This window comes from Gymnogyps californianus, chromosome 12 (genome assembly GCF_018139145.2).
Source record: "Gymnogyps californianus isolate 813 chromosome 12, ASM1813914v2, whole genome shotgun sequence".
In the NCBI taxonomy this organism is placed as follows: Eukaryota; Metazoa; Chordata; class Aves; order Accipitriformes; family Cathartidae; genus Gymnogyps; species Gymnogyps californianus.
This window is the reverse complement of record NC_059482.1, coordinates 12,377,756-12,395,483: the sequence shown is the minus strand read 5'-3', so window position 1 is coordinate 12,395,483 and position 17,728 is coordinate 12,377,756. Positions and strand designations below refer to the sequence as shown.

Genomic DNA, 17,728 nt, shown 5'->3' with positions numbered 1-17,728 from the left:
AGTCTAAATTTCCCATTTGTCTCCAGAGCTGTAACTGTAGAAATAATTCACTGAAAGATAGAGTAATCTTCCTGTAGAAAATCATATTTGAAAAAAAAAGGCAAACTATTTTAAGCAAAAACTGTATCCAGTCACTTGTAGAATAAATTTTACTAATGCATATAATATGAATTCATAAAGGGAATTAGAGATTACTTTGTTTTCTAAGAAACACATAGAAATCTCTCCCTTTTAAAGCCTTTAGCTTCTAAAATTACAGTGCTTTTTTTTTTTTTACAGTTACAGCAGTTTGCAGTAGAAGACATTAATCTATGTATCAGTTTGGAATAATATTATACTGACTAATTAGCTGGTAACTTTGTTGAGTTTATTTATAAAGTTGGCTGCTTAAATTGTTTGAAATATATCCTTCAATCAAGTGAAGTAGCAGCACTTCCAAAGAAGCCCTTTAGCAGCCAGATTGAAACTTTCTAGTTTGGGCATGTATGTCTGCTTTTAATGAATGGCAGATGCACAGAAGCATGCCTAGTTCCTGACATGGGGATGCAGTTACCTGATTTTTAGTAGCTCATTACTTAAAAATGACTTACTCTTAGAAAAACAGTATTTTATGGTTACTTTATTTATACATTTCTGCTAGCAGAAATAAGCTACAACTGTAAATCTAAGAAGGTGGCATATGTAGTGTACAGTCTATTGCGCTATCACTGACTAGAAGTGGCAAACAGGAAAAGAAAACAAGTCTTGTTACAACTTTATGAAATAGCACAAAATCTAAAAGCCAGGATAAAGGCACTAAGATTCCAAGTACATTTGATGATTTTTGTTTTCAAGTGATTTGCTCAATTTGACTTGTTCTTTTGGGTTAAATATCTATTATTTTGTTTATAAATTAGATAGCAGAAAGTACACATTTTACTTCAAAAAATTGGTCAGGATATAATGTCAAAGCATTTTTGTGTCAGATATTTGAGATATTTTCAATACATATGTGAAGTAAGTATACGTTATTTTCAGCTAAAAGTTATCTTTCATATTCCTACAGATGGATTTGAAAAACATGATTTATTTACACGATCTCAAATTCGATTAGAGATAGTAAATTTTTAATGGGGTATTCATGCTGTCTTATTGACACTAATATTTTACCTTCGATATAGAATTAATGTGAAAATAGTACATTATCTGGAATATATCTCAACTTTCTCATCCAGAGATCCCATTTGTTGAAAAAATTAAAGGTACAACGAGATCCGTAGTAATGCTAAACTACCAGTCAGTATTCACAGAAACGATATTTTGCCACGTTGTTATTTTTGTGTAAAGGGATAATTATTTTAAAGTTGCCTAGCTAGTGAAAGATAAAAAGGTGAAAAACTTGCATTCATAAGCTAAGAAGGAGATGGCAGTGAACCAAGACTTAAAAAGCAAGTAACCTTGAATCAAAATTAACAATTTTGGTGTATGTACAAGCCACACTTGCAGCATTAAGTATAATGCACCAGGACTCAATGTAATGGGATTACTAAGCAGGATGCATCTATTCACAGTTGTTCCTTGCCATCTTGTTGCTTTTTTCTTTTTGACCATGTGTTCCTATAAAATAGTAGAAAGTTAGTTGCCTCTAAAAACCATTATCAAGCCTAGCAAATGCCAACAAATAATTTTTCCCATATGCACAGAGATTTATTTTTTTTAACTGTCTCCATGCTGCTTGCCATTAGTTACCCACTCACAGTTCCCATGGACTTTATCACAAGTTCTGCATGTGAAGTAATTATACTTAGTTTTTCTGAAAGCAAATTATTCCTCAGGTTATCTGCCTTAGAAAGTGTATGGTTGGCTTGGTTGCATGTTACGTAAGGGTTTTTGAGCACATTTCAAAGTCACCAACACTGCGGTCTTCCCCTTTCTTTAAGCTTTTAAAATATTTTCGGATCTTCTGTCACAGCACTATCAGATGATCAGCTATTCACTTGCTGTTTGTTTAAATTAGATTTTATTCTGTGATATGAACTGTAACTTGCAGTTTTGTTTTAAATGCCTATACTTCTACTAAAGAGAAAACTTCATTCATACTAGACTATACTGATAAATAGGTGCATATTTCATCCTTCTGATTTATGCTTGGCCTGGAAAAATAGAGTGGGATTTAGTCAGAGTTATTGTATTTTCCTCTTTCAGAAGCACTTATTTAATCATTTTAAAAAATGTACAGTTGGTGCTCAAAGTAACATTTGTTAAGATATATTTAATAGAAATTTACATTTGCATTTGATATTCATGGACATGGGTACATGTATTTTTTTAAGAAAAGGTATTGTAACACTATGGCACTGCTTTTATAGCCAAAGTATAAAAAATTTAGAAAACTGACATGTAAAGACTGCAGTTAATTCTGATACTGTATCTTATTAAATAGGATGACTTTCATTTTATAAAATTATCCAGCACATTAAGCTGCATGCCTTAAGCTCTCTCTAGGATTGTGTTCCTGATAGACGACTGTTTGGAACTATGAAGCAAAGTCTGTAGTACTACTTTAACTACCTTCTGAAATACTGTACAATGTTAGAATAATTTATTTTGCTTTACAGGAGTTTGTCACGTATTGACTTTAATATTGTATTTTGGTAATAAACTTTTTTTGTTAAACACTTTAGTCACTTTTGTTTGACCTGCATGAAATACGAATATGGAAAATTCACACACTGAACCAGTGGTTTAGACAGATGGGAATCTGTTTAAATCAAAAAGTATTTGAAATACTTAACTGCCATTTCTCACTCTTGTGTCAAGTTGTTACAGTTTTAATACTGTTAATACAAGTTTTATAAAAGTAACTGTAGTGATGAAATATGAGACTATTAAGTCAAAATACTTGTAAGCCTGCATGCAGTTGTGATGGGACAATGCTGAAGGACAGAACTGCACTTTCAAAATTCATAATGAAGCTAGTGGGAATTTTTTCCCTAATTTAAATGGAGTGAAAGCCTCATGCAGCTTTTTTCAGGTAAGTGATTGACTCTTGCTTATCCATCACATAAGCTAAAACATATCTTGCAACCTAATTTTAAATATACAGCATATTTCTTGGCCTTGCTGGAGCTTTTCTTCCCATCTTTTTCAGAAACAACCCCCCCAAGTCTAACTCAGTTGCTGTTGCTGGCCAAGGAGAGAAAAGAGGAAGTACCACCGCAGTGCGCATTGCTGGTATTATCATAGTTTACATTTACATAAACAGGCTATTTTATTTCATTTTGTTGTTACTATTATGGCCCTGGGCCAAATACGTTGAAGTAAAAAAAGCTGGAGGTACAAATGGGTTTAGATGCAATGCTACAGAATGCTGCGTCGTGCAGCTTTTTCACATTTTCTCTAATGCAATATCTGGGAAAAAAGTCTCTGTAGTAGGATGTGGCATCCAGGTATTCTGCTATTCACTGGGCTAAAATACCTTGCTCACTTCTGCTTAATAAAGCAGAAGAGCCTCATCAGAAGTTACTTCCCCCCGTAAATAACCTGGTTGTGTGTGACCCAACTGGTGTCCCAAGACACCTTATCTGCTGTGAAGAACATGTCTTATCAGACACCTTTCCTCCTCAGTGCTGGCCAACCCAGAGCGGGGCTGCTGCTGCCAGTAGAAAGGGCACCGTGCTTGCTAGTGAACGTTGCAGCTTTTGCAGAAATGGGACTGGACACACAGCTTGTTGCGATAGAGCTGCACTGACCTAACGTTTGATGATTGTAACGCTCCTGGGAATTAGGAGAAAATGGGTTAGAGCCCTGCCACACATCAGTGGGATTTGAGTCACTCTGTCCTGTATCTTTGGCAAGTATTTATGGTCAGAATTATTGCAGAAAAGTTAACGCATCATGCTACTGTTCTTTTTTTGCAGTCCCTTCTAGGCATATTTGGAAAAGAGCTGTCACACTGAGCCACTCAGAAAGTGAAACACCATTAATACTGGATTGACTTAGGTAAAAAAACTCAGAATTGGTAAAACTAAGATGCTTTTGCCCAAAAGCAAAACTGCAGGCACCTGACAAACTTTGAAAGTTGAAAAAAGAGATAACCTAGAACTTTGACATGCTTGCAGCACATCACATGGCTGCTGAACAGCAACTAAAAAGATTGTAGGTTTAGACTCAAAATTTACTTGGGCAGAACTTGAGTCCTCCTGTGTTTCTAGTTCACAGTAGCTCTTTCTACAGTATTGAATGTGACAATCCAAGAGAAAACGCAAATGTAAATAGTATAAAGAAATTGAATTTAAAGCTTCATTCAACCATTTCCTGTACACTGTGGTTTGTTTGACTAACAGTTGTTGGGATTATGGGTAACTTGGTACTAACATAAGACTTTGCTACCATACGATCTAGTTGGAACACAATGAGCAACAAGAATATTGATAAGTAATATCCTTTTGCTACTTGGCAAGTATAAAGCCAGCGTTACAGTATTATTATAATAATACAGTATTACTGATAGTTTGATGTATTTTAATTTACATTTTATAATACAATTTTCAGAGATTAATATCAATCTAGAAGTTCTTTAGTTTTTCTGTATACTCACAACTTAAAACACTAAATCTTACTATCAGTGGACATGTTGCCTAACTAATACATTGTTTCAGTGAGAATATGTTGAATAATAACACTCAGGTGTAGCTCCCTCATGACATAGGATTTTATCTTTTTACACTTACATTGCTCTAGTCCTTGGCAAAAAGAGGCAGTAAAGAATACTGTAGTGTGATACTTTCCAGCTATTACTGTACTTCAGGTGTTGTCCCTAGAATATTAGGCACAACAGCATCAGATTCATCTTTTCTGAGTACTTCCAGACAGAGGATCAGGGCAGAGGGTTTTTCTCCCACTCCATTTTTTTTCTAGCGCTGTACCCAAACACTTAGTGCAGCAGGAAATACAACTTGTTAAAATATTACATAGAATTGGGGAAAAAATGTATTTTTTATTTTGCCTACTGTCTAATTTTCTGCTATTTTAAACTTGAACAATAGGCGTTAATATTTCAAAATGATATCAAAATCAGCTATAGCTGATTAGTTGTTCTAAAATGACTTAAAGGTAAGTTAGTCTTAGATACATTAACCACTATGTAAGGCTGTCTAATTTTTCTATTTTCTTTTCTATTTTACAAACTATTTCTATTTTTTCTATTTTCAATTTTTCTATTTTTCTATATTTCAAATTTTTCTATTACACAAACTGTTTTCAGTTCAAATGACGTTATTTCACAGTGTAGATTGCGTTAGTAGTTCATGAATATCAGTGGAATTTGTACTGCTGGTAATCTGCAATCATTTCCACAAAATGGAAAACTTCTTCAACCGACCGTAGTAACTTATCACATACAAATATATTACATATAAGCACAGTGTCATAAAACACAGTAGAATTAAGACGACTATAACTCCTGCTCTTCTCAGTACTACTGCCTGTTGGCAACCATGCTACACAGCCTGTCATTCAGTTCAAGATAACATCTACCCAAGTTTTGGTTCTACAGAGAACAAACTTAGTGCTCCCAAATTTATTGAACATGCATAATTACCAGATTTCTAAAGCTCTTAAATGATTATGTTTTCTAAACCGTTTCTGCAGCTTTTTGTCCTGTGTAGATTTTACTTGCATTGGCCTCTTTACAGGTAGTGGATAAACAGAATTTCCATTGTAGGAAACATCTTCCACAGCATTCCCTTTCTCAGAAATTTAAGTACATTATCTGACCTACTTTACACAAAAACGTAAACACACTCAGATATTTTTTCCTTTATTTACACTGTAAAATCACTTGTATGATCTATATACAATATGTTCATTTTAACAAACACCTGACATGTATGATGTGGCAGTGATGCTATTAGTGATAAAAATAAAGTCAATCTAATGCCCATTGTAAAGCCCATAATTCTTCAGTTTCCATATTCTTAGTTTAAGCATTCCCTACAAATGTACCACCTGCCTTATTGCTCAAAAAAATAAGAGAAGTATGGCTAGTCTGTTTGTTGTAAATTGACTTATATTAGAAATTTTTAACTCTTTGGAGAGCTTAATCAGAGGAGGTAAGAGAAAATCGTTTGTTCTAAAAAATACTAAAACATGCCAAGTGTGCAAAGACAGATACTGAAAAATTTCCTGATTTCTAATGTCAGTGGCTTCAAAGCTCTGAATTACCAGGAGGATTACTAGCTACACAGTTTGCTTGGCATCTCTGAGCTGTTTTCTATGAATTTCATGCCTCTCTTTGCTCAAAATACCGACTTTGCCAATGAACCAAGGTTGTGGTATGAAAAAAATAAAAAAGTAAGTATTGCTGGACTGTAAAGTGGTGATGGAAAATCAACTGAATATTGTCCTGAGGAAGTGAACTCTATCCCCACCTGTTCCACAGATTTGTATGGATTATTGGGAAATCTGCTTTGTGTGATAGGATCTGTGAGTCGGCATGTTGGTAAAGGCTTTATGGGGAATTTTTTTTTCTACAATAACTAAAGACACTGCGAATAAAATTTACAATAAAGAATTATTGTAAGGGTAGGTTGAACCTGTTAAGTAGAAAAAAGTCTGGTGTTGCCGTTATCTTCCTGCTACAGAGAGAAATGTCTTTTTCCCCCCTTGCATGTTTATGCTGCAGTTAATAAAGAAATACAACGGAGTTTATAATGAACTGAATACAAAATACACCTCTATGGTTTAGGCTTCTAATTTAAATTGAAAAAATCACATATATCTGGAACTACATCTATTTGGAGAAAAACCACTACAAATAAATTCTACGTCACCATTTTAAAAAAGAATCTTCCAGCGGGACAGCAGGACCCAAAGCATCCCCTGTTCCCGTCAGGAGGCAGGCAGACCGCCGCTGGCGACACCGTGCCGGAGCAGCAGACGCCGCTTTACGGGTCTGAACCGCCCGGCATCACCCCCCAGCCTCGCCGACCGGATTTTCGCAGGCCGGCGCGGGGCAGCCCGGGGAAGGCACTCGCCCCGGCCCGCCGCAAGCCCGCCCTCCGGCATTTGAACTACTCAAAACCCGCTCGGGGTGGGGAGGGACGAGTTTGAGACTGGGGTGGTTTCGCCTGTCTCCGCTTTCGCAAACAACCGCGTCCCCGCCGCACTTTCTCCCGCAGAGCCCGAAAGCAGCAGAGGAAGCCGACCGCGCCCGCCCAGCCCCACAGAGGAAGGTGCCGCCCCGCGCCCCGCCGCAGGGGCGCGGACAGGCCGCCCCACCCGCAGCCCGGCCCCGGTCCTCAGCCCGCCCACTCCCCAAAGCCCGCAGCTCCTCCCCGCAACCGGCCTCCCCCCGTCCGGCGGCGGCGGCTGCCTGCCCACCGGCGCGCCCCTGCTCGCGGCCGAGCCCCGCGCCCCGGCTGCCGCAGCCCCTCCGCTCCGCCTGACAGGGGCGAACGAAAAGGCGCCGCGGCCGCCCCCACCCCCGCCCCTTCCCCTCCTCGCGGCGGGGCCCGGGCGGTTCCGTGCAGGCAGCGCCGGTAGGAGAAGCCGCCGCCCCGCTGCAGCAACCCGCGGCCCTCGGAGCGCCGGCAGGTATCGGCCCCGCCAGCGGGGACGCGGAGGGGAAGGGGAGGAGACGGGCGGACGGCGGAGCCGCCGCCAGGCAGGCCGCGCCGGGCCGGGCCGCGCAGGCCGCAGCGAGCCGCGCCGCCGGCGGCGGAAAGGCGGCGCTGTGTGGAGCTGCCCGCGCCCCGCGGGGCTCGCCCCGGCCGCCGGGGGAGCCGCGGCCCCGGGCCCGGCCCTCCTGCCTCCCCTTCCCGCCCTTGCCCAGCCCCCGGAGCCGCTTCCCTCTCCCCGTCGGCCCGCGGCGGCTCAGGCGCCCTCGCCTTAGCCGCCCTCTCGCCTGTCCGCCGCACTGCCCCGCCGCCACCGACGGCCTCGCCCCGGGCTCCCCGTCGTGCCCCCCGGGCCTGGCCTGCGGCCGCAGAGCCTGCCCCCGCCCCGCTCGCCCAGGCCTCGCCTCACCTCAGGCAGCTGTGGGGACGGAGGCGGGATGTTCCTTTCCCGGCGCCCTGTCGAGGCTTTCCCCGCGTGTCCCGGGCAAAACCGTTCCCGTCGGCATAAGGCGTTGAGGAAAGCTGGCTGAGACTGGCAGTGCAAAGAAAGAGCGTGGTTATGATGACCATCTTGCCTCTATTAAGTAATTGTCAGGTTTTCTACAAGCCAGCTATTCAACAACAACTTAGATACATGCTCATATAGTTCCCTCCATGTGTTTTCTCAGGCATGCGGGAAAGAGATGAAGCCAATCCGCTGCAAAAGCTTTAAAACAACAAAGTTGTGCAGTTGAGGCATATTTCTTAGAGCATTACCAGTCAGTTACACCAGTGGTAACGCAAATATCAGTGTTTGCGCTCTGGGAATGGTAGCAGATTTTTGCATTCAGGATGGGACATCATTGATTTTCAAATGTAGAATGGCAGGTTGAAGCAGTTTTATGTATGGACCATGTTCACAGAGCAGACAGCACCTGGAAATTGACAGGGGAAGGACTAGCTGCTCCTCTTTTTGCCTTTTTTTATAATGTTCTCAAATTCTATGGTACTTTAATAGTATAAAACATCAAGGGTTTTTTTTTAATGCTGTCTCTCTAGTTTTTTATAGCACATGTTCTCTGGCATTATTTTTGCATCTTACGGGCCCCCTTTTTCTGGATTTCCTGAAAGCAACAGGCTTAAACAACTGGCTTTCTGTTTTAGGTGCCCAACTGAAATACCCTAAAAGGACTAATTTTTCTTTGAAGGGCTTACACTTTTTCAAAGAAGTGGAGCCTGGTGTGCACTTTGAGTCAAGGGCCAAAGGTGAGGGCAGTCAAAATAATGAATCGTTCTGAAAACCTGGACAAGAGTATGTAAAATTGTGAACTTAAGTCTTTACAAATTTAAGATAATGTTTTCTATAGTTTAATTTGCACTCTCAGTTGTAAAAATTTAAAAAATCTTGCGTTTTTGTAAGATACACTTCAACTACAGTATAGTTCTGTGAGTCAAAGTCTCTGATGGCAGTAAAATATGATTCTGCTTTCAGATATTTCATATAGTATTAAGTTGATGTTTGGGTAGGAAGATGCATTGCTTGTATGTGTCCATTTAGGAGTCAGACTGAAGAATAATGAATTAAAGTGACTGACATCATGACAACCATAAGACAGAGAAGGGTCGGAAAAGGCACAGAAGCGGCTGAAGATCAGCCTTCAGAGGAGAAGAATGTGAAGCCTGATGGGAAGATTCTGTCTGGTGGGTAAATGAAAAGGATGGTAACATGGTTTTTTAGTAGTGTTTAGCTTTTGGTATCTATTCTAAGCACAGGTTAGAACTAGATATGTACCAAATACATTTTCATACTTGAATTATCTATCACCAAAATTAATTGGATGAGACAGAGGGCATGCAGATTACTGCACGTCAATCTCATCTCTATTTTAAAATCCTAATTTAAATTGGTGAAAACAATTTTTTTTCAATTTAGTATCAGTGATACATTATCAGATTTCATATAGCTATCGTAGGTTTTTAAACGAATCCCAGTTCACATCATTGGTAACAAAGGATTTGAAGACCTGTGATGAGTTGTAGTTAAATATAAGCAAATTGCACATGAAATCTGAATCTAACTGCAAACCCTTGCTTTTTGACTATAGGACAGACTAGCTAGGTAAATATAAAAGAGAGACATTAAGTGTCTTAATTTGAGGATCTGTTTAAGTAATGAAATACTGGCAACGTTTTTGTTTGGAATTATATCTTTAGAGTTGGCAAAGATTGTTGGGTTTGGTTTTTTTAATTAACTTATTTTAAGGGGTGTTTTGATCTAAATTCCAAACATTTCTATATATGCATTTTGGGTAGATGAAAGGAAAGTTACATTGTTGTTTCCACACACATACACTTAGGCTAAATACAAAATGGGAAAGTGATCATAGTTCTCATCCAGCCCAGCCCTCAGTTCCGTTGAATTGCATATATGTAGATGTCACACACAGTATGAAATAGCCATTTCAAAGATATAATTCCAGATCACTAAGATCCATATTAAGCCTTGTATCAACATTAAAAAAAAAACAACTAAAAAACAGGAACGTAAGTGTACAATAAATTGATTGAGCCACCTAGAAACACAACCTTTCTTTCCCATCGTTCCATCTATAATCTTACTGTGATGTCAGCAGGAGGTCATCTGCAATTCAAAGCATGACACCATTATCAAAGACTGCTTTGGCCGCTCTTCAGTCTCTTTGTGGGTATTTAGTGAGACTTCTGAACCTTCAGTGTTGTTTTTTACAAAAACCAAGCAAACCCCCAAAAAACGGGCAGCAGTTTTAAGGTGTTTGAAGACGACTTTTATTTCTTACTTTGTGATCTAACAGTCATCCTGTACTGCCTTAATTAACAAAGATGCCCTGGAGGATATTCCATTTTAGATTTACAAATCAGATATGGTGTTTATCTAGATTTCTGTAGGATCATGGTGCTCTTAAACTGTGACTACATTTTACCAGTTAAGGCACACCTTATGTCACTTTGCATGTGGATAAAATACTCTGAGTTTGCTGTCTGAGAAAATAAAAAACACATCTCCATAAAGACCTCTTAAAACCAAATGTCCTGTTACCTACAGAATGTAAACTGTACTAGCACAGGCAATGTATAAATGAGTTTCCAAAATTCCTTTAAGTTGAATTATGTGTTTCACAATTACAGAGTGAAATATTTTCTTCCAAGATCATACAGGTGGAAAGCTGTGGAACATACTGTCGATAACTGTTGGTGGAATTGTTGCCATCTCTCTTGGACTTCTTACTTCTGTTTATGTTGCTACACTGCATGAAAATGACCTGTGGTTTTCCAATATTAAGGTAACAGTCATTTTCATAGTTTCATCAGTGCTTTCATAGAGTATTAATATGAGTGGTAGTTGAAATTTCATTTATTTATGTATTTGTCTTGTAACTTGCTCAAAAACATGGCATATTTCATTTTTTAAAATTTAATTTAAAAAAAGCTGTGCTTCCCTTCCCACCACTTTTTAAATACTTGATCATTTCTATAAATACCTTTCCCCAATTTTTCTCTAAAAGCATTGCTACACAGCTCTTGCTTGAGTTGTAGCTATGGTTCTTCCAACCATTGATCATTATCTAGAATAGAATTTCAACAATCTACTATATGTTGCTCTATAATCATCTTTCTTTTATCCAAAGCAATCCAAAACCAAACAAAAACCAGTTAAAATAAACAATATGCAAAATCCTGGCATACAGTTCTTTAATTGTATTTATACTGTGATCTTGTAATACAGTTCAGGCACAGTCTCTTACTGTTCAATACTGATTTTATATAATGTTATCCTAAATGTGCAAACCTCAAAACATATTTCAGACATTCACCAATGTAAAACCAACATCTACACTGTAGGAGAATTTTCATTCCCAAGATCCAGGACTGACCAGTTTTTTCCTGGAATCATTGCATGGGAAAATAGTGCAGCTGTACACATATCTAAATTTAACCAGAGAAAAGAATCAGGTGAGTCATTTTCCTTTTAGATGCCTAAAATTCACTCTGTTAGCTCTATGCATTACGTTATTCAAAGAGTACATATATTTAGTTGGAATACTTGCATTGCAATAGGTCTTTCCTATACTACACACTTTTTCTGTCCCAGAAACATTTACATACCTGTAATAAAAATAGTTGGCACTTACTGAAACAATTGCTGTTGTATTATACATATAATACTGTTTTGTACCCACTGTCATCTTCCTTTGAATAGATAGATAGATTGTATATATATTGAAGGTACACCTTAGGTTTGCCATTTCCTTCCGAAAGCAAGTATTGATTAGTTCCACAGGTATTGTATATTTTGAAGTATAAACAGGCATGGACTTGTGGCAATGTATGAACATAACAGATACAGCATTTTTATTCTGTTGAACTGATACAGAGGGACACAAAGTTCACTGAGAGAAGCAAGTCTGTAGTTGCAATTAAGTTGCCCCCCAATGGATTAAATGCTCATTTTATTTGATAATTATTGTTTTCATTTTAAGTACACTAGAATGCCGTTCGATATCAAAACGGAAATAAAACCCTCTAGATACTTTTGGTCTGGGTTCTGTTGTCTCTGTAGCTCTCATTTCATGCTAAGGAGTTGATATGATAGCTAGTAACATTCATCCTAAGGAGCTGATATGATAACTAGTAACATTGCAACATGAGCAATTTCAGCCAATTTGATGGAAAGAATCTAAAAAGCATTAAGTTCATCTACCAGCAGGTTAAAGGAGAAAGAACTGCAGATATTCTCTGATCTCACATTATACCTTCTTCAGTAAGACGTTAACTCCACGAGAGAATGCATGTGGCTGCAGTGCTAATTTTAAACTGATAACAGGAAAAGCTTTAATGAGATTTCACATATTATTAGAGATAAAATAACCAGTTGTAACACAGAGCCAAAAGTGAGCAGGCTTCATACATACTCCTGCTTTTTGGAACTATGTGTTCAGTGAATGTATACTGTTTGTGTTTTGCATGTACACACTCTCAACTTACATTGTTTCTAAGGGTGTCTTCCCAAATAGAAGGCTATAGCTCTAACTTGATTGTTACAAAACTGATTATTTTGTAAACACTTACGTCCCAAGCAAGATTCAAAGATACTTTTAAAGATTTGTTCTCAAATCATTTATTACAGCTTGAGATTAGGTAGTATCCCCTGCGGTTTATTTGGAAATACAAAGAAGGCTGGGGATGAGTCAAGTCTGATCAAATTTTCTGCAGTTGTCTGCCACGTCAGAATCTGACTGTGCTTTCACTTTGATTAACACAAAGCTTTCTAAGGTTTTACTGTTAACTTAAATATAGCCTAGACTTGTTTTCTTGCTGCTATCTGCATCAGAGCATTTTGTGGCCCCAAGTGAGACTAGCAAGATAAGAAATCTAAACTGTATATTTTGATACATTTTCTCTTAACTAAGCAGAGAAAGAATACATTAGAATATATGTGGATGAGATAAAGTTTAAACAAAATACTGTTTTATGAGTAGTATGGGAAGAGAAGACTGCGTATGAAGAGCCTGTGAAATTTCCTGCAAAGCTGAGACAGGAAGGCTCATCCTAACATCTGTAAAACAGCATATAGACAACTCTGTGCCTATATGTATGAGTGGACATTGTACTATCTCTAGATGTATATACATGTTTTCCAGCATTTCTGAATTGGCTAATCCTATAATTACAGCACATACCAATACTAATAAAAGACAAGAATAAAATACACTATGGAACAATCTGAGATCCTCAAAAATTATGTTGAAAATAAATGGACAATTTGCTTGTTTTTCTAACATTTTATAGTTTAGCCAAAGCATATATTTTTGCATACATTAACTGAATTTTCTAAGAATTTTGAAAGAATAAGTTTTATTTTAATGCATACCCAGCCCTAATTCTCAGAATGGAGGACTGTAGTCTAATCCTTGGCACACAATTATTGCATGCCTTGCTTAATGACGTGCAGAGGTTATTTTGGTTTGTTTTATTTTTGTTAAACATTACATGTAGAAGAAATGGAAGCAATACTAATTCAGTGTTTCATTAACCCCCATGCCTATGAAACATAGTAGTGCATCACCACTGCTCTGAAACACAGAAAAGACAATAAATTCTAAGTCAGTTATATTTCCATACATTTTAAATTAGTAACTTTAGTTACTCTGAATTGGCTGTAAACAGTGCAAATTTGGGGATTTTATGTTACTGAACTCTGATATAAAAATTATGTAACAACACGTTATCCCCTGAACTTTTTTCCTTTCTTCCAATAAGCTACAATTAGTCAGATGGTAAGAATTCATACAAAAAAAGGTATGTATGGGTACTAAATTAATATAGTGAGAGGTAATGGGAGACTTGTTTTGTCATTTTTTCTTTTATGTGAAGGTAATCCTCTCTTTGTACATCAGTAGAAGGAGGTCTGCGGTGTTTAGGTGACACTTTTGCACTAACCTAGACAGAGGTTTTTACATATACCATTTAGGTACAAAAGGTGGAATTTTTGTTCTGAAGGCCCCATTGATTATGAACATCATGATTGCTTAGTTACAGAATTGTGCAGTTTGCCAATTGTATTCAACCCTAAAAATTGAAAGTAAAAAGAGTTCATTATGCAAAGTGATGATTCTTAACTTTTAAGTAATTGTAGTGATTACCTATCTGTAATTTCAATTGCAAATCATAGAAAGCCAGTTCAGTTTTGGGTGTCTTCCAGCAATGGTTCACCCAACTAGAAAAACTGTTCAGTGGTTGTTACACTGTTTTGTTCTGTTTTGAATATGGCTTTCAACAGTGCATTGATTTCAGCTGCTGCAGTGTGTGTGAATCTTGTTCTTATTTGCTAATAGATATGCCTGCTATTATAAATTCGCCATGGTCATTGAGGAAAGATGTAATATTGTTTCCTTATCAGAAAAACTCTAAATGCAGATCTCGAAGAGTGGTTTATGCTATGAAAGAGGTACATGATTGGTATTCTTTTTTTTATTCCAAGACCTCCTGAAAGAACTACAAAAAAAAAAAAAGAGAATGCAGAATACCATGTCACATAGTCAGAAGCTGTGTTTGTGTACACTTCCAGCAGGGATCACAGAAATTTGTATCCCTTATCTTGACCAAACAATTTTGAAGAAAAAAGTTTGAATCTCTTCTCATATGCATTAAAACAACAAAGATTTCTGTTTATGATGGTGACAGCCAAAACAGATTTCTTAGCCAAAAATCCTTTCTCAGTTTTCTGAAAACTTATTGCTCTACACATATAAAATGGCTGGTCTATTTTCAGTAATTTTCAATAGCAGTTTAGTGACTGCTCCTCAAGTATAGTATCTTTTGGGAACAGGATCTACTATGAAAATAACAAAATGGGGGCGGGGGGAGAATTGCATCACCTCTCCTGTCAGCTGTTGTATTGCTTGTTCAAACGCAAACTCTGAAGAAACCTTGAACAGGAACAAGCCAAGGCCACGTAGCAAATTAATACTTTAACACAAACAGGTAGACTTCAGAGCTTTCATTTGTTCTTCATCCCTTCTGAGTAAGCATTTAGACTACTATTACTGAATTTTCCTTTAATAAAATTGCTGCTTGCAAGAAGTCAGGAATAAAAATACCAAATTTTAAATCTTTCAGACATGCAGGATAAGAATCCTGGGATTCCTTCTCTGAAGTGCTTATATTTTCCCTTTTTACATTTTGAATATAACAGAAAGATGAAAAAAGGTGGGGCAACGGGTAGCAAGCTAATTAGAACTCTACAAAGTGAATGTGTAAGCCGTAAAGAGGAGGAGGGCAGTCCAGTACTTTAGTGGTACTTTTCCAAAGAAGTGCCTGATGAGTGGTTGTGGGTACTTTTACTCTGGATCAAAAGTCTGATCTGAGTAGGAACCATGCCATTCTAACATATGGGCGTGAGGTTAACCATGCAAGAGACCATGTACAAGGATTAAATACGTTTGCTGAAGGCATGATTTGCAGCCGGGAACACTGATAGCAGCTGTCTGTATTGAGTTTCCACTTGTATGGTTGAGACTATTTTCAAATCTTTCTGATCTTAAATTGAACAACTAAAAAATATTTTCAATTACACAAATTGGGCTTCAGCTTTGTCAAAAAAGATAAGTAATTGGAGCTTTGCTTATGCTCTTTACTTATAGAAAAAATCAACTCAGACGTTGTTTGCTTGCTCAGTATTCTGAGTGACTTGGTTAAGAAGTTTGAGGAAACCTAAGCTCTAGAATTTTGCACTGCCCTTGAGAGGAGAAGTCCTTTGTATTTTGTTTTGAATGCTTAATATTATTAGGATACAATTGCATAAATTGAAATCATATGCAATTCTATATGTATCCTGGAGGATAGTGTTCTTTTTTTTTTCCTTGGAACACTGGTAACTTCTTTGTTAAACACTCACAAATTGAATATACAGAAAGATAAATATGTGCTCTTATAATGCTTACCCATAAGTCTGTATGTTTTTATTGACATGGAATACTAGGAAAAGTATAAACTGCTGTAGAACTGGAGAAGCATTGTGAGTGAATAAAACAGATGTTATCTTAGCATGAAACAGATGTAAAACTCACTAGTGTTTGTCTCATAAAGTATAGCATTTGGTTGAATACAGCTGGTGCCAGGATTACAAATTAATCATGTTTGAATGCATTTTTGCTAATTAGATCCCCCTCTGTGACTACTCTTTCCTCCTCAATAAATTCCAAATGTTAACATTCCTTCTTTTTTTTTTTTTTTTTTTTTTTTTTAAATGAGCACTTAGAATCAGCCACTTTTTGGTATTAGAAAACTTTTCAGTAGTGACGAATTTGAAACTAGAGCTCATTCAAAATCCAGCATTCTCGTTTTGCTAAGTGTGCGGCTTTTAGTATTTAGTGCCAGTGTAGGTTTCTTCTGCTGGTATTATAATGATTTGTATGTTGTAGAGCAGCTGGAGAGTTTAATTGTGAACTTACATTGAATCAGATGCATTTTTATCTGTTGATTTTTCTGAGACCAGAACTAATACTGGTTTAGTTTGTCAACAGTTTACTTCAATAAAACACACGTTTTGAGATAAGATTCTATACTGGGCAGTAGAGGAAGGAGGAACATGATTTTTTTATCTAGCTTTATGTTGGCTCTGAAATGGTATTGATTCTGTTCCAGCAGAAGAGATGGGACTGTATAAGAAAGATGAAAGTCCTGGGATTCTATGCAAGGTTGCATTAACCTTTTTATGAATGGCATTCATAAAAATCTCAGAAAACAGTAACATTCTGTTATTTCAGTAATGTTCTTTTGTAAATAAAGCTGAATTAATAAGATTGTCTTTAGAAATCTCACTTAAATTTCTTAATGACTTGCTTACATCACATACAGGAATCTCACTGGATTTTCAAATCTGGATAAGAACCTTTTCTAACTTACTGCTTATCAGAGATATTTGCTGGGATGTTTTTATATAAACTACTAAAATATCACTAATAATAAAACAATTTTGTATAAGATGCCTATTATTTCTCTTCAGATTGGTTGTTCATGCAGTCTTATTTTGTTTAAATGTGGTCGCCCAAGGCTCTGATTTTGTTAAATTTCATTAGGTCTTCACAACTAATGAGTTAACAAAAGGAGGTGAACTCCAAATCAAAGATCCTGTACTGAGAGCAGTTTTCTCTAGGAGAGCTTTTGTATCTCACTAAACTCTGCCTGCTGCAATATCAGCCAAGAAAGAGGCATAGTTTGAAGTGTACCTAGTTTAAATAATTTGAACATTTTTAAATTAAAAATAATAACTTTACCTGCACCTAAAAACAAGTAAAGAATTGCCTTTCCTTTAACCTATAATTTGAGAGTGATGAACAGCTGGCTTCCTGCAAGAAACAGCATTTAACAAGTGGACAGCAGCACGCCCTGCCAGCTGAACTCTCAGAGTGGCATTATGGTGCAGTCCCAAGTATAGCACACTGAATTAATTGAGCCTTAAGGTAGCAAAGCCACGGAACACTATGGGATATCTACATCTGGAGAAAAGGTTAAATGCATGGAGCAAGCATATACAGTTGTAAAGTCCAACTGTTGGCCACTGCACCTGTCTAAACATTGAATATTACAAAAAAAACCAGTAAAAGATCCAA

General features: G+C 37.6%; 1 protein-coding gene across 3 annotated transcripts in view; it reads left to right on the top strand.

The window, feature by feature from the left end:
- The first annotated feature begins 7,513 nt into the window (after window positions 1-7,513).
- DPY19L3 (dpy-19 like C-mannosyltransferase 3) overlaps window positions 7,514-17,728 on the top strand; it is a 39,299-nt gene continuing 29,084 nt past the window's right edge. For 2 of the 3 annotated variants that reach the window (XM_050903974.1, XM_050903972.1), the window contains exons 1-3: window positions 7,514-7,575; window positions 9,136-9,278; window positions 10,764-10,897. In XM_050903974.1, coding sequence (XP_050759931.1) covers window positions 9,176-9,278; window positions 10,764-10,897 — 237 coding nt within the window. In that variant the 5' untranslated portion in view covers window positions 7,514-7,575; window positions 9,136-9,175. Of the gene's footprint in view, window positions 7,576-8,796; window positions 8,844-9,135; window positions 9,279-10,763; window positions 10,898-17,728 lie in introns of those variants that run through there. The other variant, XM_050903973.1, reaches the window with a different exon arrangement.